This window comes from Numenius arquata, chromosome 8, assembly GCF_964106895.1.
Source record: "Numenius arquata chromosome 8, bNumArq3.hap1.1, whole genome shotgun sequence".
Taxonomy (NCBI): Eukaryota; Metazoa; Chordata; class Aves; order Charadriiformes; family Scolopacidae; genus Numenius; species Numenius arquata.
This window is the reverse complement of record NC_133583.1, coordinates 520,063-534,419: the sequence shown is the minus strand read 5'-3', so window position 1 is coordinate 534,419 and position 14,357 is coordinate 520,063. Positions and strand designations below refer to the sequence as shown.

Here is a 14,357-nt window from a genome sequence, read left to right as displayed (position 1 = left end):
CCGCCACCTGCTGCCCCACCTGCAGGCAGGCACCAACCACATCTGTCCCTTCGGCCACTCAAAACACCCAGCAGAATTTGTTTTTACACTTTATTAAATATATCTGGGCTGCAGCAGCCGCTTTACTCGTTCTCCTCACTGCGCAGTCTGGCATTGGGGTTGGTGATCTTGATGGCGAGCTGTGCGGCTCTCTCCACGATCACCTTCCGGTTCTTGGAAGACACGTTGTGGGCGATCTCGGCGCAGTAGGACCTGTGGGGCACAGACCCGTCTCAGGCCGGGCTCAGCCCCGGCACCTCCCGCCTCCCACCCCCTCCCCAGCCCCGGCACCTCCCGTCCTGGAGCAGGGACTCACCTCGGGAACAGCCCCACCCCCTGCTCGCTTTCTTGTCAATGCAGTCAGGACCAAATCATCTCTAATTGCGTTAATTATTACTCTCATTACTTTGTTGTGAAAGAAAGTTCTACAAGTAGATCCAGGCCCGTGTCTGAACAGGCATGAAGTGCGGTTCTGATCACTCTTTTGTCGATGCAGGTGCAGAGCTCTCTGCCACTGCTCTAACATCACATTTTTGCCAAAGGTCGGAGTTTTCCGGCCCCAGGACACCCCCTGTGCCCCCCCACAGCAGAGCAGCGCCACAGAAACCAGCACAACCTTCCTGCTCCTAAAAGCAAGAGCTTTTAAGAGGATGGAGCCAGTCTTTTCTCAGTGGTGCCCAGGGACAGGACAAGGAGCAACGAGCACAAACAGGAACACAGGAAGTTCTGTCTCAACAGGAGGAGGAACTCCTTTCCTGTGAGGGTGGCAGAGCCCTGGAAGAGGCTGCCCAGAGAGGTGGTGGAGTCTCCTTCTCTGGAGACATTCAAACCCCACCTGGACACGTTCCTGTGGGACCTGCTCTGGCAGGGGGTTGGAGGAGACGATCTCCAGAGGTCCCTTCCAACCCCACATCATTCTGTGATTCTGTGAGTGTGAGCTTCCCTCACCTCCCCCCAACCGCGCTGCCTGTTCCTTGCCCGACCCATCGCTGTAGGGGACGCAGCACACAGCCCCGGTGCCACAGGGGGGCCCCACACTCACTTGTTGCTCATCATGAGCACCTCCAGCTCTTTGACATTGTGGACCAGGAACTTTCTGAACCCCGAGGGCAGCATGTGCTTCGTCTTCTTATTGCTGCCGTAGCCGATGTTGGGCATCAGGATCTGGCCCTTGAACCGCCGGCGGACTCTGTTATCGATACCCCTCGGTTTACGCCAGTTGCGCTGAAGAAATACAGAAAATGTTTAAAAATTATGAAATGGTATCAGTCTGAAAACACCTGCACCACGGTAATGGCTCCACCAACACCACTCTCCACGAAGGTCCCCCATGCCGGGCTGTTACAGCGCGGCCCAGCTTCAGCGCTGACCCTCGGTGCTGGAGCTCCCCGTCGCCCCTGTGGGAAGGTCCCGGCAGGGGGCGAGGGGGGCTGTCAAGAGGCTCTGGTGACTCCCACCCGTGGGGCCGGAAAACCATCACACTCATTGTTTAGCTTTGTGTGCTCAACGAGTAGAACACCTGCACTTGGATAATGTCGGCCTGGGATGGACTCAGGGGCACCTTACCCAAAGTGCCTGAGATTCCTGCCCTGCTGCTGGGGAGATCAAAGCACAGCGAAACCTCTGCCTGCCCGAATCCCTGGAATGCCAGCCAGAACAGTGTCAGCTCTCGCTCGCTCTCACCAACGAGGACTCTCTTGCTAATGAGGACTCTCTCTCGCCCTGCGGTGCCTGTGTCCCCTGCCTCTGCCCGGGGGCTGCTTCAGAGATTCGCCAATCCATGAGGTACTGAGATTAAATTTGTTCTTTGCCTTTAATCCGTGGTTTTGTGGTTGCTCCTGTCTGCATGGACTCACACAACCCCTAGAGGCAGCTGCATCCGACTGGCCCAGAATTCATTTTTTAATTAATTTCTAGTGAGTTTTTACCTTGATCTTGACATAGCGATCAGACTGGTGGCGGATGAACTTCTTGGTCCTCTTCTTGACGATCTTAGGTTTCACCAGCGGTCTGAGGGCAGGCATGGTGCCTGAGAGAAGCAGAGCCGGGTGTCAGAGAGGGACCCCGAGGCGGAGGCCACGCATCCCCCAGCGCACCGCACGTGTCGCAGACTTATCTTCCGCTCGCTGGCCACGCCGCAGGCGAGCGAGGGAATGGGTATTCGTCTGCCGTCATCTCCCTCCCGCCTCCGAAGCTGGAAGAGCACCGAGAGCTCTCCAGATGCGATCCTGGGAGGTCCCCACCCGCCCCGACATGCCGAACACCCCCCGCCCCCTCTGCGGCTGCCGCCTCCGCTCCTCACCATTCCAACAACCCGTCTCACGCCAAGCTGCAGCCCCGCCGGGCGGCACAAACACCAGAAGCGCCCATTTTACCTCAACACGCTCCGGTTCAACATCACCGGGCGCGAAGGAGGGGGGGGATGGTGGTGGTGTGGGGGGGATGCGCGGCCCGACAGGCCGCCATGGAGGCCCCGACAGCCCGCCATGGAAACAGCGGCCCTGCGGCCTCCCCGCCCCAAACGGCTAGCGGAGGGAAGGGGATGACGCCGAGCCCAGCGCTCGGATGGCGGAGGATGGAGGCCGATGGCGGCCACTCACCGAGAGCGGGATGGCGCCGTCCGCCGCTAGGCCCCGCCGGAAGAAGGAAGGGCAGATGGGCGCCGCGCGGGGGATTGTGGGAGAGGCGGAAGGTCCTGGCAGGTCCGTATGGCAGCGCCGCGTTCAGCTGCCAGGACCTGGCCGGCGAGCGGGCCCGAGGCGGAGGTTGTGACGTCACCGGAGCGGCCGTACCGCCGCTCCGGTGACGTCACAACCTCCGCCTCGGGCCCGCTCCTCGGTTTCCTTCTTCACAGAAAGTTGTGCTCTATTTTGCTGTATTTTTGGGGTGTTCCCCCCCCCCCAACGTTCCTCCACCACCGCAGTTGGGATTTTTCCTTTTTTTAGCCTTTTTTGCCGGCTTCCCAGCCCCGGTGGGGCAGGAGGGAGGTGGGATGGTGCCCTCTCGCCTCCCCCAACCCCGTTCTTCTCCTCCAGAAGGTCTCAAAGGATTAACCTGTTTCAGGCTGGGCCAGAAGGCGAAGCTCCAGCTTTTTGGCCCCAAAATAGGCCCAGACTGAGGTGTCACCAGGGGGTTTTACGGAACTGAGCTCCAACACCTGGGACACACTGAAAAACAAACAAGCTCCAGGGCCGGCCTGGATGAACAGACGCTGCGAAAATGGGGATGCTGATAGCTGAGGCAGATTTTATGTAGTTTATAAATGGTTAAACCGTAGAGAATCTGCTTTTAGAGAAGAAACATAGCTATTTTAGCACCTGTCCCAAATGGTTTCAAGGACTTAGTAAGGTAAGAAAGGATGTATGTGGCCCTGAGAACGTGGTGACCTAAGACAGGGCTGCAATAAATATGGACACTGACAAACAGGTGGTAGCAGGGAGATCGTTAGTTTTAATGAGCAATTAAGCAGTTAGAATGTTTTGCCAACATGAAAAGTGAGCCAAAGGACAGGTGAAGAAGATGGAGGAAGAAACGACCCTCACTCAAAATAAGGACCACCAGAAGGCACAACTATGCATGCCCAAAAGCTTATTATAATATGTAAATGAATTCTCAGAAATGTAATGAATATGCTAATGTTTTCTTGAAATTACATTGAATATGTATACCTGTTGTGTATAAATTTAATTTGACAACAGCATTCGGGAGGATAGCTCCAATATAGGAGGAGCGATCCCCTGTGCACCCGGCGCCGCAATAAAGAATGCCTGCTTTCTAAACTTTAAATTGAGTCTTAGAAAGTTTTATCTGCTGGTTTGTGTAACAATATGTTTATTAAAAGAAAACAGGTATTTTAAAATTTAATGACAAGGACAAGCTGCGCTGGGTGCACCATGCCAATATTTGAATTAAGAACCTGATGATCCGAGCAACACGGCAAGGACAGCCCCTGCACCGAGCCCGGCGGCAGCGGCAGCTTCCCTCAGTCGATGCTCAGCCTCTCCCGGTTCTCCCACAGCCACGTGTGGTACACGTTTAGCTTGTGATCCTGCGGCTGCACCTAAAACGCAGCAAAAGGGTCGAACGTTTACTAAAATACCTTCTCTCACAATACCTGACCGCTCTGACAGAACCACAGAATGATGTGGGGTTGGAAGGGACCTCTGGAGATCATCTCCTCCAACCCCCTGCCAGAGCAGGACCACCCACAGCAGGTCCCACAGGAATGTGTCCAGGTGGGTTTGAATGTCTCCAGAGAAGGAGACTCCACCACCTCTCTGGGCAGCCTCTTCCAGGGCTCTGCCACCCTCAAAGTGAAGAAGTTCCTCCCCGTGTTGAGACGGAACTTCCTTTGTTCCAAGTTTGTGCCTGTTCCCTCTTATCCTGTCACTGGGAACCACTGGAAAAAGACTGGCCCCATCCTCCTGACACCCACCCTTGAAGTATTTACAGGCGTTGATCAGATCCCTCCTCAGTCTGCTCTTCTCCAGACTAAAGAGACCCAAGTCCCTCAGCCTCTCCTCGTAAGAGAGATGTTCTAGTCCCCTCATCATCTTTGTAGCCCTTTGCTGTGCCCTCTCCAGCAGTTCCCTGTCCTTCTGGAACTGGGGAGCCCAGAACTGGTCCCAGTGCTCCAGATGGGCCTCCCCAGGGCAGAGCAGAGGGGGAGGATGACCTCCCTCCATCTGCTGGCCATACTCTTCCTGATGCCCCCCAGGATGCCATTGGCCTTCTTGGCCACAAGGGCACATTGCTGGCTCATGGTCATCCTGTTGTCCACCACAACTCCCAAGTCTTGTGCAACCTGCTCTGGGTGGACATGTTTTGGCAGGAGGTTGGACTGGATGATCTCCAGAGGTCCCTTCCAACCCCATATCATTCTGCGATTCTGTGATTCTGTCTTTTTCCTCAGAGCTGCTCTCCAGCAGTCCATAGGTACAAGCCCAGCGAAGCCAAAGGACGGCTTCAGTGTGGAGCAAGCCCTGGCAGCACAGCCAGGGCCACAGCACCCACCTCCTTCCACTCGTTGACGCAGAAGATCCTGTAGGAGTCGTTCCCGTACTTGCCGATGCCGTGCAGCTCAATGGGGTACCGCCACCGCTTGCTCAGGTACTCATCTGCAACGTACAGCCACCGGCTTCACCGCCCGCAGCGCCAGAGAGCGACTCCAGGAAACGCCCGGCTCTCTGCTGGGGGAACTCATCTCCACTTCGGAACATTTTCAATTAAATACACGAGTTTTAGCTATTTCCTGGTGAAAGTGAGCAATGAATCCCTATGGGATACATCTTGAACACCTTTTAGACGAATCACTGTGGGTGAGTTTTAATTAAATCTCTCTCCTCAGAACCCACAGAGGAATACTTCTATTCTAAGTATAGAAAAATTCTGGCTGGCAGGGCCTTCTGGAGGTCACCTGGTGCCAAACACAGCAGAGCCACCTTATCATAGCGCTGCAAAGCACACCATCGGTCCTGCAGGTGCTCCTGTCTTTTTCCACTCAAAAGCAGCCTCCCAGACAGAGGTCTCTTGCAGAACTCATTACGTGTGTTATTTCATTCTCAGTTAAGACAACAGGATCACCAGCACATCCCAAAGCTGCATAAATTAAACCACCGCCAGCATTTGCCACACAGAAGGAAGAGCTACAGAGCAGGGTTTGGGAAGGATGCTGGTTCCCCCGCTGGTGTAGCTTACAGCCCTCCACAGACAGGCTCAGGAAAACCTACCTGAGAACTTGATGATCGTTTTCGCTCTGAGTTCGTAGAGGCCAAGAGGTCTGAGCAGCTCCGACATTTCCTTCCAGTCTGCAGCCCTGGCTACTTCAGGAGAAGGATACTTCTTCAGGAACTCCCAGAGCACAGGAATTGCCATTTTACCTGGTGAAAGAAGCACTGTGAACAGCAGACCGTGCAGGCAATTCTCTTTCTTGATTATCTAGGTACGCTTTTCGAATGAAGCTTTTTCAAAGGCAAGAGTTAGAAATTAAAGATTTTTTTTTACGCTGACACAAGTTAATATTCATTCATTCTTTCATTAATGCCATTTAAAAAATGTCAGCTGTTCTGACCCTGTAACACCACCCCAACGTTTACACAACATGAAATCATATTTCTCTATTTACCTGAAGTTTTATTGAGAAATATGGTTGCAATGAGAAGTTTCCATGGATCATGGAAAAGCGTCTCTTGGATCAGATTGAAAGGAGAACGTGGAGGCGTCCATTTTCTGAAGGCCTTCCTTCTGGGTGGGCTGGGAGCTGCACACAGAGGCAATACAGGAAAAATTATGGGGCAGTAAATGATGGATTTACCTATTTAAAGGAAAATAATTTAAAAAAATGAAGACCTTTTGAAGCAGATTCATCTTTGGGGGGGGCCTGTACGTGGCTGGAGCAGCAGCAATTCACACCTTAGTTTTACAGAACTGCAGGGAGTCTGTGTCCCCGGCACAGGCTGCAGGAAGAGCCAGGGATGCCTCTGTGTGCATGTATCCGTCCTCCCCCATCCCTGTTACGGGTATTTTCCGAGGAAAGGGGCCCTCCCCAGCTCCCGCCACACTCCTGGGTGTGGGGCAGCAGCCCCAGGGCACAGGGTTCCCCCCCGACAGGGGACACACCACAGTATCTGAAGAGAATTCCCCAAAGCCTGTTCACCCCATCTCCTCGCAGCCGCCAGTATTTGATACCAGCCTTAACAGCTGCTTGCAAGGTCCAAACCACCATGGTCTGGAATGGGACAAGATGAGCACTGGTGCAGGAAAGCCAAGCTCTCCAATGCCAGCCTAAAACTGGAGCAGATTTTCCATAATGTCACTTGATCTTGAGCCATCCTGTTCCTCCCCCCATAAAAAAAAAACATTTTGTTTTCCAAAAGAATATTATACCTTCTTTATTGTATTTACTTGAAAAATATGGACTCGTTTTCCTCCTATCCACTTGTGTTCGTGGGATAGACTCTTCTGTAAAGAAATAATACTTTAGCATTAAAAAGAAAAAAACCCCAAGTATTTTGCAGTCCCATTTGATACACCATTCCCCTTTATGTTGTGATGGAAATGCAAGGATTTGTGTAGGCCCACAGAACATAAACGTGCTTCTTCAGGTTCACTCCAGTACTGCTCTGTATCTCAACTCTACGGAAAAAAATTGGAAAATAAACCACTACTTTGTCAGTCTGAGGAAAGCGATTCTAGCACACGAAACAAGATAAAACTAGCCTTTTTTATGAATCCAATTGACCAGCTGCGCAACAACATTAAGAGAGTCAGTGCAGCGAAGGTAATGAACATTATTATATTACACTCTACAGCAAAAGAGATCAGTAGAGCAAGTTCCAGTTGTGAATAAATCTGCATTAAGTTAAATGCTGTTGGATAAAGAAAGGAGACAGATTGAGGTGTCAAAGCAGCGTGACCTGAAAGGCAATACTTTGCTCAAATAGCTGGCAGGACCCCCAGCAGATCGTTAGGATAATGTTCTGCTCAAAACCACACAAATACCTGGCAGCATTTTAACCACTGTGAATCCTTCCTTGTCACGTGGCTGCAGGAGGTCAGCATCCCTTTCAGTGTCAGATTTAAAATCCCGGTTACCTGGATTCCCTCGATCCGCCTCTTTCCCTACTTTCAATCCACCAGTTTTCTCCTCAGATTTTGCAGATGAGGCGCCATCAGAGCCTGTCTCCACACACTCCCGCCCTGCTCGGCTCTCCCTCTGCGATCGAGCTCTCGCTGACCTCGCCCGTGTGTCCGACCGTGACCTGGAGACCCCGAGCAGGGTCCTTCCTGCGCCCACAGGGTCTGTGTTCTGGTCAACTGCGCCCCGAGTGTCAGCGACACGCGCCTCTCTCTGCCCACAGAACAACTTCTTCTGAATGCACTCAGTTTCCTGTTTGTTACACGCTCTTCTTTGTCTTTTGTTTGGGGTATTATCTCCATTCCTCTTTTCTGAGCTCTTTCCAGTCCTCTTATTCTGAGTGCCTTTTCCTCCTGCACCCTTTTTCTTGGTTTTCAAACAGTCCTCTGGGCTTACACCCCTCATGATCAAATCTTTGCTTTCCAGAGTGGATGTAACGTCTTCCAGGTGTTCATTTCCAGTCTGAATGTTTTGAATTCTGTCCTCTTCACCATTTTGCACACTGAGGCCTTGCACTTGGCTGTGACAATCCTTGTTCTCTGAAACAGTTCTTGTTTTTGCACTGTACCTTTTCACCCTTGAGTGGGTGCTCCTCTGACAAGGAGCTGTGAAATCAAAATCTGCTTTTAGCATCATCTCCCCAGTTTTCTGAAAATACTCCACAGGTGCACTTTTCAGTCTTCTCTTATTTCTTTCAGGACTGCAGTATGAAAGAAGAGTAAACTAGTGAGGACTTCTGCGTTCCTGGAGTAGAATCACAGGGTGGTTTGGGTGGGAAGGCAACTTTAAAGGCCACCTAGTCCGACTCCTTGCTATGGGCAGGGGCATCTTCAACTGGATCAGGTTGCTCAAAGCCCCGTCCAACCTGCCCTGGAATGTTTCCAGGGATGGGGCATCTCCCACCTCCCTGGGCAACCTGGGCCTGGGTATCACCACCCTCAGCATAAAACATTTCTTCCTTAGATCTAGTCTAAATCCCCTCTTTTTTGTTTAAAGCCACTACCCTATCTCTTCACTTCCTGATCAAAAATCCCTCCTCATCTCTCCTGTAGCCCCTTTAGGGACTGGAAGGGGCTATAATGGAGCCTTCCTTGCTCTTTACTTAAAAAACTATTCTGCTATTTAAAAAAACAAAACAAACGACAGAACCAGTCTCCAGGGCGATGTCTAGCCCAGCTTCTGTGCCTTTCCCAGCGCAGAGTTCACACAGAGATCACAGATCACCCCCCACACGCAGTGCTCCCCGTCCCGTGAGCCTCGGGTAGGCACCAGTGCCACCAGGAGGGGAAGCGCGCTTCGCCATCAGCGGGCGGCGACTCGGCTACGCCCCAGCCTCACCTGAGGAAGCACCCGCCGCTCCTTCCCACCCTCCGGCCCGGCCCGCCGCCGCACTCCGCCGCCGCCATCCCACCCGCCGCCCCCGGCGCCTCCCCGCCGCCCGCCGCCGCCATCTTGGGCGCCTGGGTCACGTGAGGCCCCCGCTGGCGCGCGCCCCCTGCCGGGCCGGCGGACCCCCCCCGGCCCCCGGGCGCATGCGCGTTGCCCGTGGCGCCGGCGGGGCGGGTGTAAACAAGCGCGTGGCGGTGCCGTGAGGGGCGGCGGGGCTTGTCCCGGGGGATGCGGGCTGCCCTCACCTGGCGCGACAAGGCCGAGCAGTGGTGAGCGGCCCTGGGGGAGAGCTGGGTTCCCTCGCTCCGCTCCGCAGCCAGGCGGTTGGGGGCGCGGCCTGTGAGGAGTCCGTGGTGGGCCGGGGCCGGGACCGGGGCCGGGCCGGGCCGGGCCGGCCGCGGCCTGGCCATCGGGGCAGCCCGGGGAGCGGGGCCAGGCACGGCTGGGGGGGCTCACCGGCACCGGCCTGGCTCTGCCTCGGCAGCGCCGCACGGTAGATGGGCTGCAGAGGTGCTGGGCCGAGCCTTCTCCCTCCCCTTGGCAGGCCAGCTGCCGGTTCTGCTCGGCTGGGCCCTTCTGGGTTCGTATGGGTGATCTAGTAACGCAGAGGCTTTATGGGGTCCTTGTTCCTTTTTTTCCCTTTACATTTAGCCAAAGTCCAGCAGCCTGTGTCTGTGTCTGTCTGCGAGGGTACCACTGCTGGCTTCTGCCAAACCCGCCATCCCCGAGTGTCCAGCCTTGGGGTCTGGGTGGTGGCTGGTGCTTGGGCTTCTCCCCGAGTGTGGGGAAGCAGTCACAGAGGGTTCTTGTTTGGGCAGTTTTCTCAGGAATCAGGTACACTCACAAGTATGCAATTAACAATTTTTGTTATGTGGCATCTTTGATGTTAAAGAAAATATATTTTCTGCCTGCTAATATGGGGGTTTCCTGGGGGTGTGTGTTTTGGTTTTTTTCAGTATATATGATCTTGCATTCAAACCGGATGGGACCCAATTGATAATTGCTGCTGGAAACAGACTGCTGGTAGGGAAACTTACTCTTTCTCTTGCAGTTACAGCTGTATGAATATGATTTCTTTCACATTAGCTTATGAATATAACCTATCAAAAATCCTCTTATCTCTACTAGTCCAGCCTCATATCTACATATATATTAATGCGTCCTAACTGTAAAGTGTTTTGAAGCTTTTAAATGTTTCTTACCAAGTTTTAAGCTCTATTTCCAAAAGTAATGAGATTTAATTTACTTGCATCATCTCATCCTCTCTCCCCTCGTCTGGTGGTTTGAAATCCATTAACCTGCATCCAAATTCAGGACAATGGTGTGGTATACAAATACTGCATTGTTACAAGTCTCATGCAAATCTCTGTGAAAAGGGGAAAGAAACTCAAATCAATGCCCCTACTTTGTGAGAAGCTTCAACTAGAGCTTCTTTGCGGTTCCCTGGGTCCACTTGTCTGCTGCTGACCACTCAGCAAGAGCAGCTCAGGACCACGATTCCCGCAAAGCTTTCAGATGGGGCGGGGGGTAGAAACTGCGGGGGTAGGTGCCTGGATGGACGGCAAGGTTACAGAGATGTAGCTCAGAACTGCAGGACAGCGGGCTTTGTTATTTCCAGTGCTCACAGAATGGTATATTTAGTGATGGTCCTTTCCAGTAACTTACTATGTTTAAACATCTAATGTGGGGAGAGAAGTAAAACAAGCTGGCCAAATGAACTATTTGGAAATTTCTTTTGTGCGTGTAACTTTCTAATGCTGAGTCTTCTTTCATCCTGAGAAGTATTACATTAAGGAAAGCTGCTTCTATACTTTAAAATGTTTTGTCTTGCAGGACTTGCGTTCTATGCAAAAAAAGCAGACACAAAAGCAAGTGTATAATCTTGTTGGCCTTCAGTAATTTTATATCCTAATCCTCACTGGAAGATTTTTTTATGTGGGTTTTTTTTTTTTTTTTTTTTGTATGTATGTTTGTGTTGTGGTTTTGTTTGTGGTTTTTTTTTTAATTTTATTTTATTTCTCTGTTCAAATAGGTATATGATACTTCTGATGGAACCTTAATTCAGCCTTTGAAAGGACATAAGGACACTGTATTCTGTGTGGCTTATGCTAAAGATGGTAAATATCACTTTGGGGGGCTTTGTTAGTCTGGTTTGTAAAGTGCACATTTTTTTTTTTAATTGCCAATTGAAAAATAGAGAAATCAGGGTTATGTCAGTAACAGGATTTTGAAGATGTGTGGGTGGTGTTTGGTTTGTTTTTTGATGGAGAGTTTGAGCTACTATGCAAATGCTACATGCAGAAGTACTGTGTTTTTACATGTAAGGCTACCTGTTGATTCAAGAAATACAGTCCCCGATTCCTTTCCCCTTCTACTTCAGAGCTGGTTAAGTTAATATTTGTGGGGTAATGTGAGGAGAAGGCTTACCCCAGAGATCCCTCTTTCAAGTACTCCACCTGCCTCTGATTTTTATTCCCATAGTTCCTCTATCACAAAGCTGGATCCTGATCTCCTGATCCTTCACACATTACCATGCTCGCTACAGACCTTATTCTGCTTCCAGTTCTTTCATTGCCTGTAATTCTCATTCTGTGGGGACTTACTGTCTGCAGACTCAAAGGGCTTCCTCTCAAATACTACTGTTAGTAGCTGTTACCTGTGAAAATGTACCATTTTTCCCTTGACACCTTTAACGTAAAGCTCTGACCCGTGGCTGACAGCGTTGGAAAGACTGGCTATTTGCTTGCATGGCTGGGCTTTAATGAGGCATGCTCTGTGGGAGTAACAACATAAAGTTATTGGAGTTGAGAAGCGCAGTCACATCAAAAGGCTTGCAGTGTTAGGCCCTTTATTACTTGAGCCTTGTCAAGTTCAAGAACTTCTTGCTCTCTCTTTGATCGGGTATTTGGAGTGAAAGTGATTCTTGTATGTGTGGGATTTAAATTATATTTAATTCCTAGGCAAACGTTTTGCATCTGGCTCAGCTGATAAAAGTGTGATAATTTGGACTTCAAAGTTAGAAGGAATTCTGAAATACACGTAAGTGATGCCTTTCAATTCTGTGCCTCTCAAAAATGGGCTTTGATTATGCACTTCTGCTGTCAAAGAGTATGTGCCGTTAGATTTGGAAGAAGGCTGACTGAGGTCAGAAAAAATGCCAGGGGGTAATAGGAGAGGGAAGAGGAAAAGAACAGTCAAAGTATCTGAATGAGGCAGCAAAGCAATTAAAGGCATAAAAGAGGGTGGGAAATATAGATAAATCCCTGAATTTAGAGGGCTGGCAGAGAACTGGGGAAACTCTGTGTTGATGGAAATAAAATGAAACAGAATGTGGCTCTGATCTTGTATAATAAACAAAAGTAATATAACTGGTTCAAAGCCAAATTAAAGATAAGGTTTGGTACTTTTGGTATATTTCCATCTTTCTTCTGGCTTTGTTTTTATGTCATCCCTCTTAAGCAACATCTTCAAATTCTCTTTCTGAATGTATGTGTACATTTATTACTAGTTAGTACATACAAGCTAGTCTGCTACTAGGAACATGCACAAGCATACTTGTTTTAGAATTTGGATATAACCTTTAATCATATTTCACAAACCACCCTCTATGTACATTTTTAGCTAATCTTGATGAAATAGAGTGAAACCTGCCACTTAGAGACAATTTTTTAAGGTTTATTACTGATTTAGTTTACATTAACTGCAGATTAATTTGATGTAATAGAAACTGATCGAATTATTTCTGGCATCTGGTAGACCTTTCAGCTATCTTGCTGAAAGCCAGAAAAGGGAGCATTTAAGAGTGATTTATTGAAATATGATTGTAACTTCATTCTAGGCATAATGACTCTATACAGTGCGTTTCATACAATCCTCTTACTCATCAGCTGGCATCCTGTTCTTCCAGTGATTTTGGTATGTCCTCTTCCTCTAACGTTTCCATTAAGCCAGTAAGCTCTATTAAAGTTGTGTAGCTAACTGCAGATAGCTCCAGTTCTTTATATCTGGAAAAGATGAGACACAAAACTACCTAAAGTTAAGTGACATTAGTTATGTTTATTTAAATCACTTAAACGCAGTTGGGAAGGACCATGTAGCGAGGTGCCATGGGGTAAAATGTACTGCTTTGGTACTATGGTTTTTTTGCAGAGACACCCTCTGTGTTATTATGATGGATTTTTTTTTTTTTCCCATTTACTGATAAATAATAAGTATTTAAGTGTCCTTCTAGCAGTGGCTGAGACTTGATCCCTCTGAAGTCCCAACTGAGTTTTCTGGCAATGTTAGTGTCTAATCTAAACACTGGTAAATGCTCACTTGTGATTTACTTTGGCTTTCTGTTTGCTTTAATCAAGGCTTGTGGTCTCCTGAACAGAAGTCAGTCTCTAAACATAAAACTAGCAGTAAGATTACTTGCTGTAGGTAAGTTTTAAGGATTGCTTGTGTCATTTAAGCTCATTTCAATAAAAACAATTCAAAATAATATGCAAGCTTGAAGGGAAAAAAAAGTTGAAGTGAAATAGTTTGTTGTGTGCCCGGCCAGCACCGAGCAGTACGAGAGGGGCTCTCCTGCCCTGCTGCTCAGTAGCATCGTGTACTTCCTGCAGCTTTGCCGGTCTCGTAGTTAAAATACATGAGTAGCATTTATAATGCTCCAGTATTTATTAATAGTGACTGCTATTTATCAGATGATTTGTTCTTTCTTGTGTTGTCTTCTCAGAGAGAGCTTTTCTTTTTTTCAGTAGCCAATGGGTTTGGTTCTTATTTGGTACTGTTTATAACTGAATTCTTCTGAAAGTATCAGAGAGGTGTTCTGGTCTTGAGCCAGTGTCTCCACTTCTCTCTCCTCTTTAGCCGTCTTGTGCAATCACAGTAAAATAAAGTTACAGGAAAAGTAATTATATTTTTGTTTGTAGAGCTGTTCATCTCCTGTGTTGGTGTTTTTAGTAGAAGGAGATAGTGCCACTACGGGGAGCCTGAGGCAAGGGTACATTAGTTTGTGTAAAGTCACCCATCACACTACAGCAGAGACAAGAATAGAAACTAGGTCTCTTCTGTCCCAGCCCCATGCAGTTTTATCTGATCAGTGTTCTAAATGTGGATTTTAAAACAGCCTGGTCTGTTGCCAATACTGTCATCCCCAAAAATGTATCTGTTACTTAGCACACGTTAAAAGTATTGCAAGCAGATGATAGCTTTAAATTTTTTTTTATTTCTACTTTTTATTTCTGTGTGTATAATAAAATGTTCTTGCTGTAGTGCATGCTGTTGCCATAAATGTGGATTTAGATGC

The 14,357-nt window shown here is 49.1% G+C and overlaps 3 protein-coding genes across 9 annotated transcripts in view; 1 reads left to right on the top strand and 2 right to left on the bottom strand.

The window, feature by feature from the left end:
* Positions 1 to 85: 85 nt before the first annotated feature.
* On the bottom strand, positions 86 to 2,823 carry RPL32 (ribosomal protein L32). Its single transcript, XM_074151790.1, has 4 exons — positions 2,640 to 2,823; positions 1,968 to 2,068; positions 1,082 to 1,263; positions 86 to 252 (listed from the first exon to the last, which is right to left on the bottom strand). The coding sequence occupies exons 2-4, from the start codon at positions 2,061 to 2,063 to the stop codon at positions 123 to 125; spliced, it is 408 nt and encodes a 135-aa protein (XP_074007891.1). The 5' UTR covers positions 2,064 to 2,068; positions 2,640 to 2,823; the 3' UTR covers positions 86 to 122.
* A 1,021-nt stretch (positions 2,824 to 3,844) lies between these two features.
* On the bottom strand, positions 3,845 to 9,126 carry MBD4 (methyl-CpG binding domain 4, DNA glycosylase). 3 transcript variants are annotated; one of them, XM_074151788.1, is made up of 7 exons: positions 9,014 to 9,091; positions 7,540 to 8,375; positions 6,925 to 6,999; positions 6,164 to 6,298; positions 5,769 to 5,918; positions 5,053 to 5,156; positions 3,845 to 4,099 (listed from the first exon to the last, which is right to left on the bottom strand). In XM_074151788.1, exons 1-7 carry the CDS (start codon positions 9,079 to 9,081, stop codon positions 4,022 to 4,024), a joined length of 1,446 nt encoding a protein of 481 aa, XP_074007889.1. In that variant the 5' UTR covers positions 9,082 to 9,091; the 3' UTR covers positions 3,845 to 4,021. The 3 variants fall into 3 exon arrangements, with proteins under 3 accessions (XP_074007889.1, XP_074007888.1, XP_074007890.1); XM_074151787.1 differs by having other exon boundaries at positions 3,849 to 4,099; positions 6,164 to 6,352; positions 9,014 to 9,126; XM_074151789.1 differs by having other exon boundaries at positions 3,849 to 4,099; positions 7,633 to 8,375; positions 9,014 to 9,094.
* Positions 9,127 to 9,231: 105 nt separating this feature from the next.
* IFT122 (intraflagellar transport 122) overlaps positions 9,232 to 14,357 on the top strand; it is a 31,237-nt gene continuing 26,111 nt past the window's right edge. For 2 of the 5 annotated variants that reach the window (XM_074151358.1, XM_074151356.1), the window contains exons 1-6: positions 9,293 to 9,333; positions 10,021 to 10,087; positions 11,097 to 11,181; positions 12,025 to 12,103; positions 12,903 to 12,979; positions 13,420 to 13,486. In XM_074151358.1, the coding sequence (XP_074007459.1) occupies positions 9,293 to 9,333; positions 10,021 to 10,087; positions 11,097 to 11,181; positions 12,025 to 12,103; positions 12,903 to 12,979; positions 13,420 to 13,486 (416 nt within the window). Of the gene's footprint in view, positions 9,334 to 10,020; positions 10,088 to 11,096; positions 11,182 to 12,024; positions 12,104 to 12,902; positions 12,980 to 13,419; positions 13,487 to 14,357 lie in introns of all 5 variants that reach the window. The other 3 variants (XM_074151360.1, XM_074151359.1, XM_074151357.1) reach the window with 2 other exon arrangements.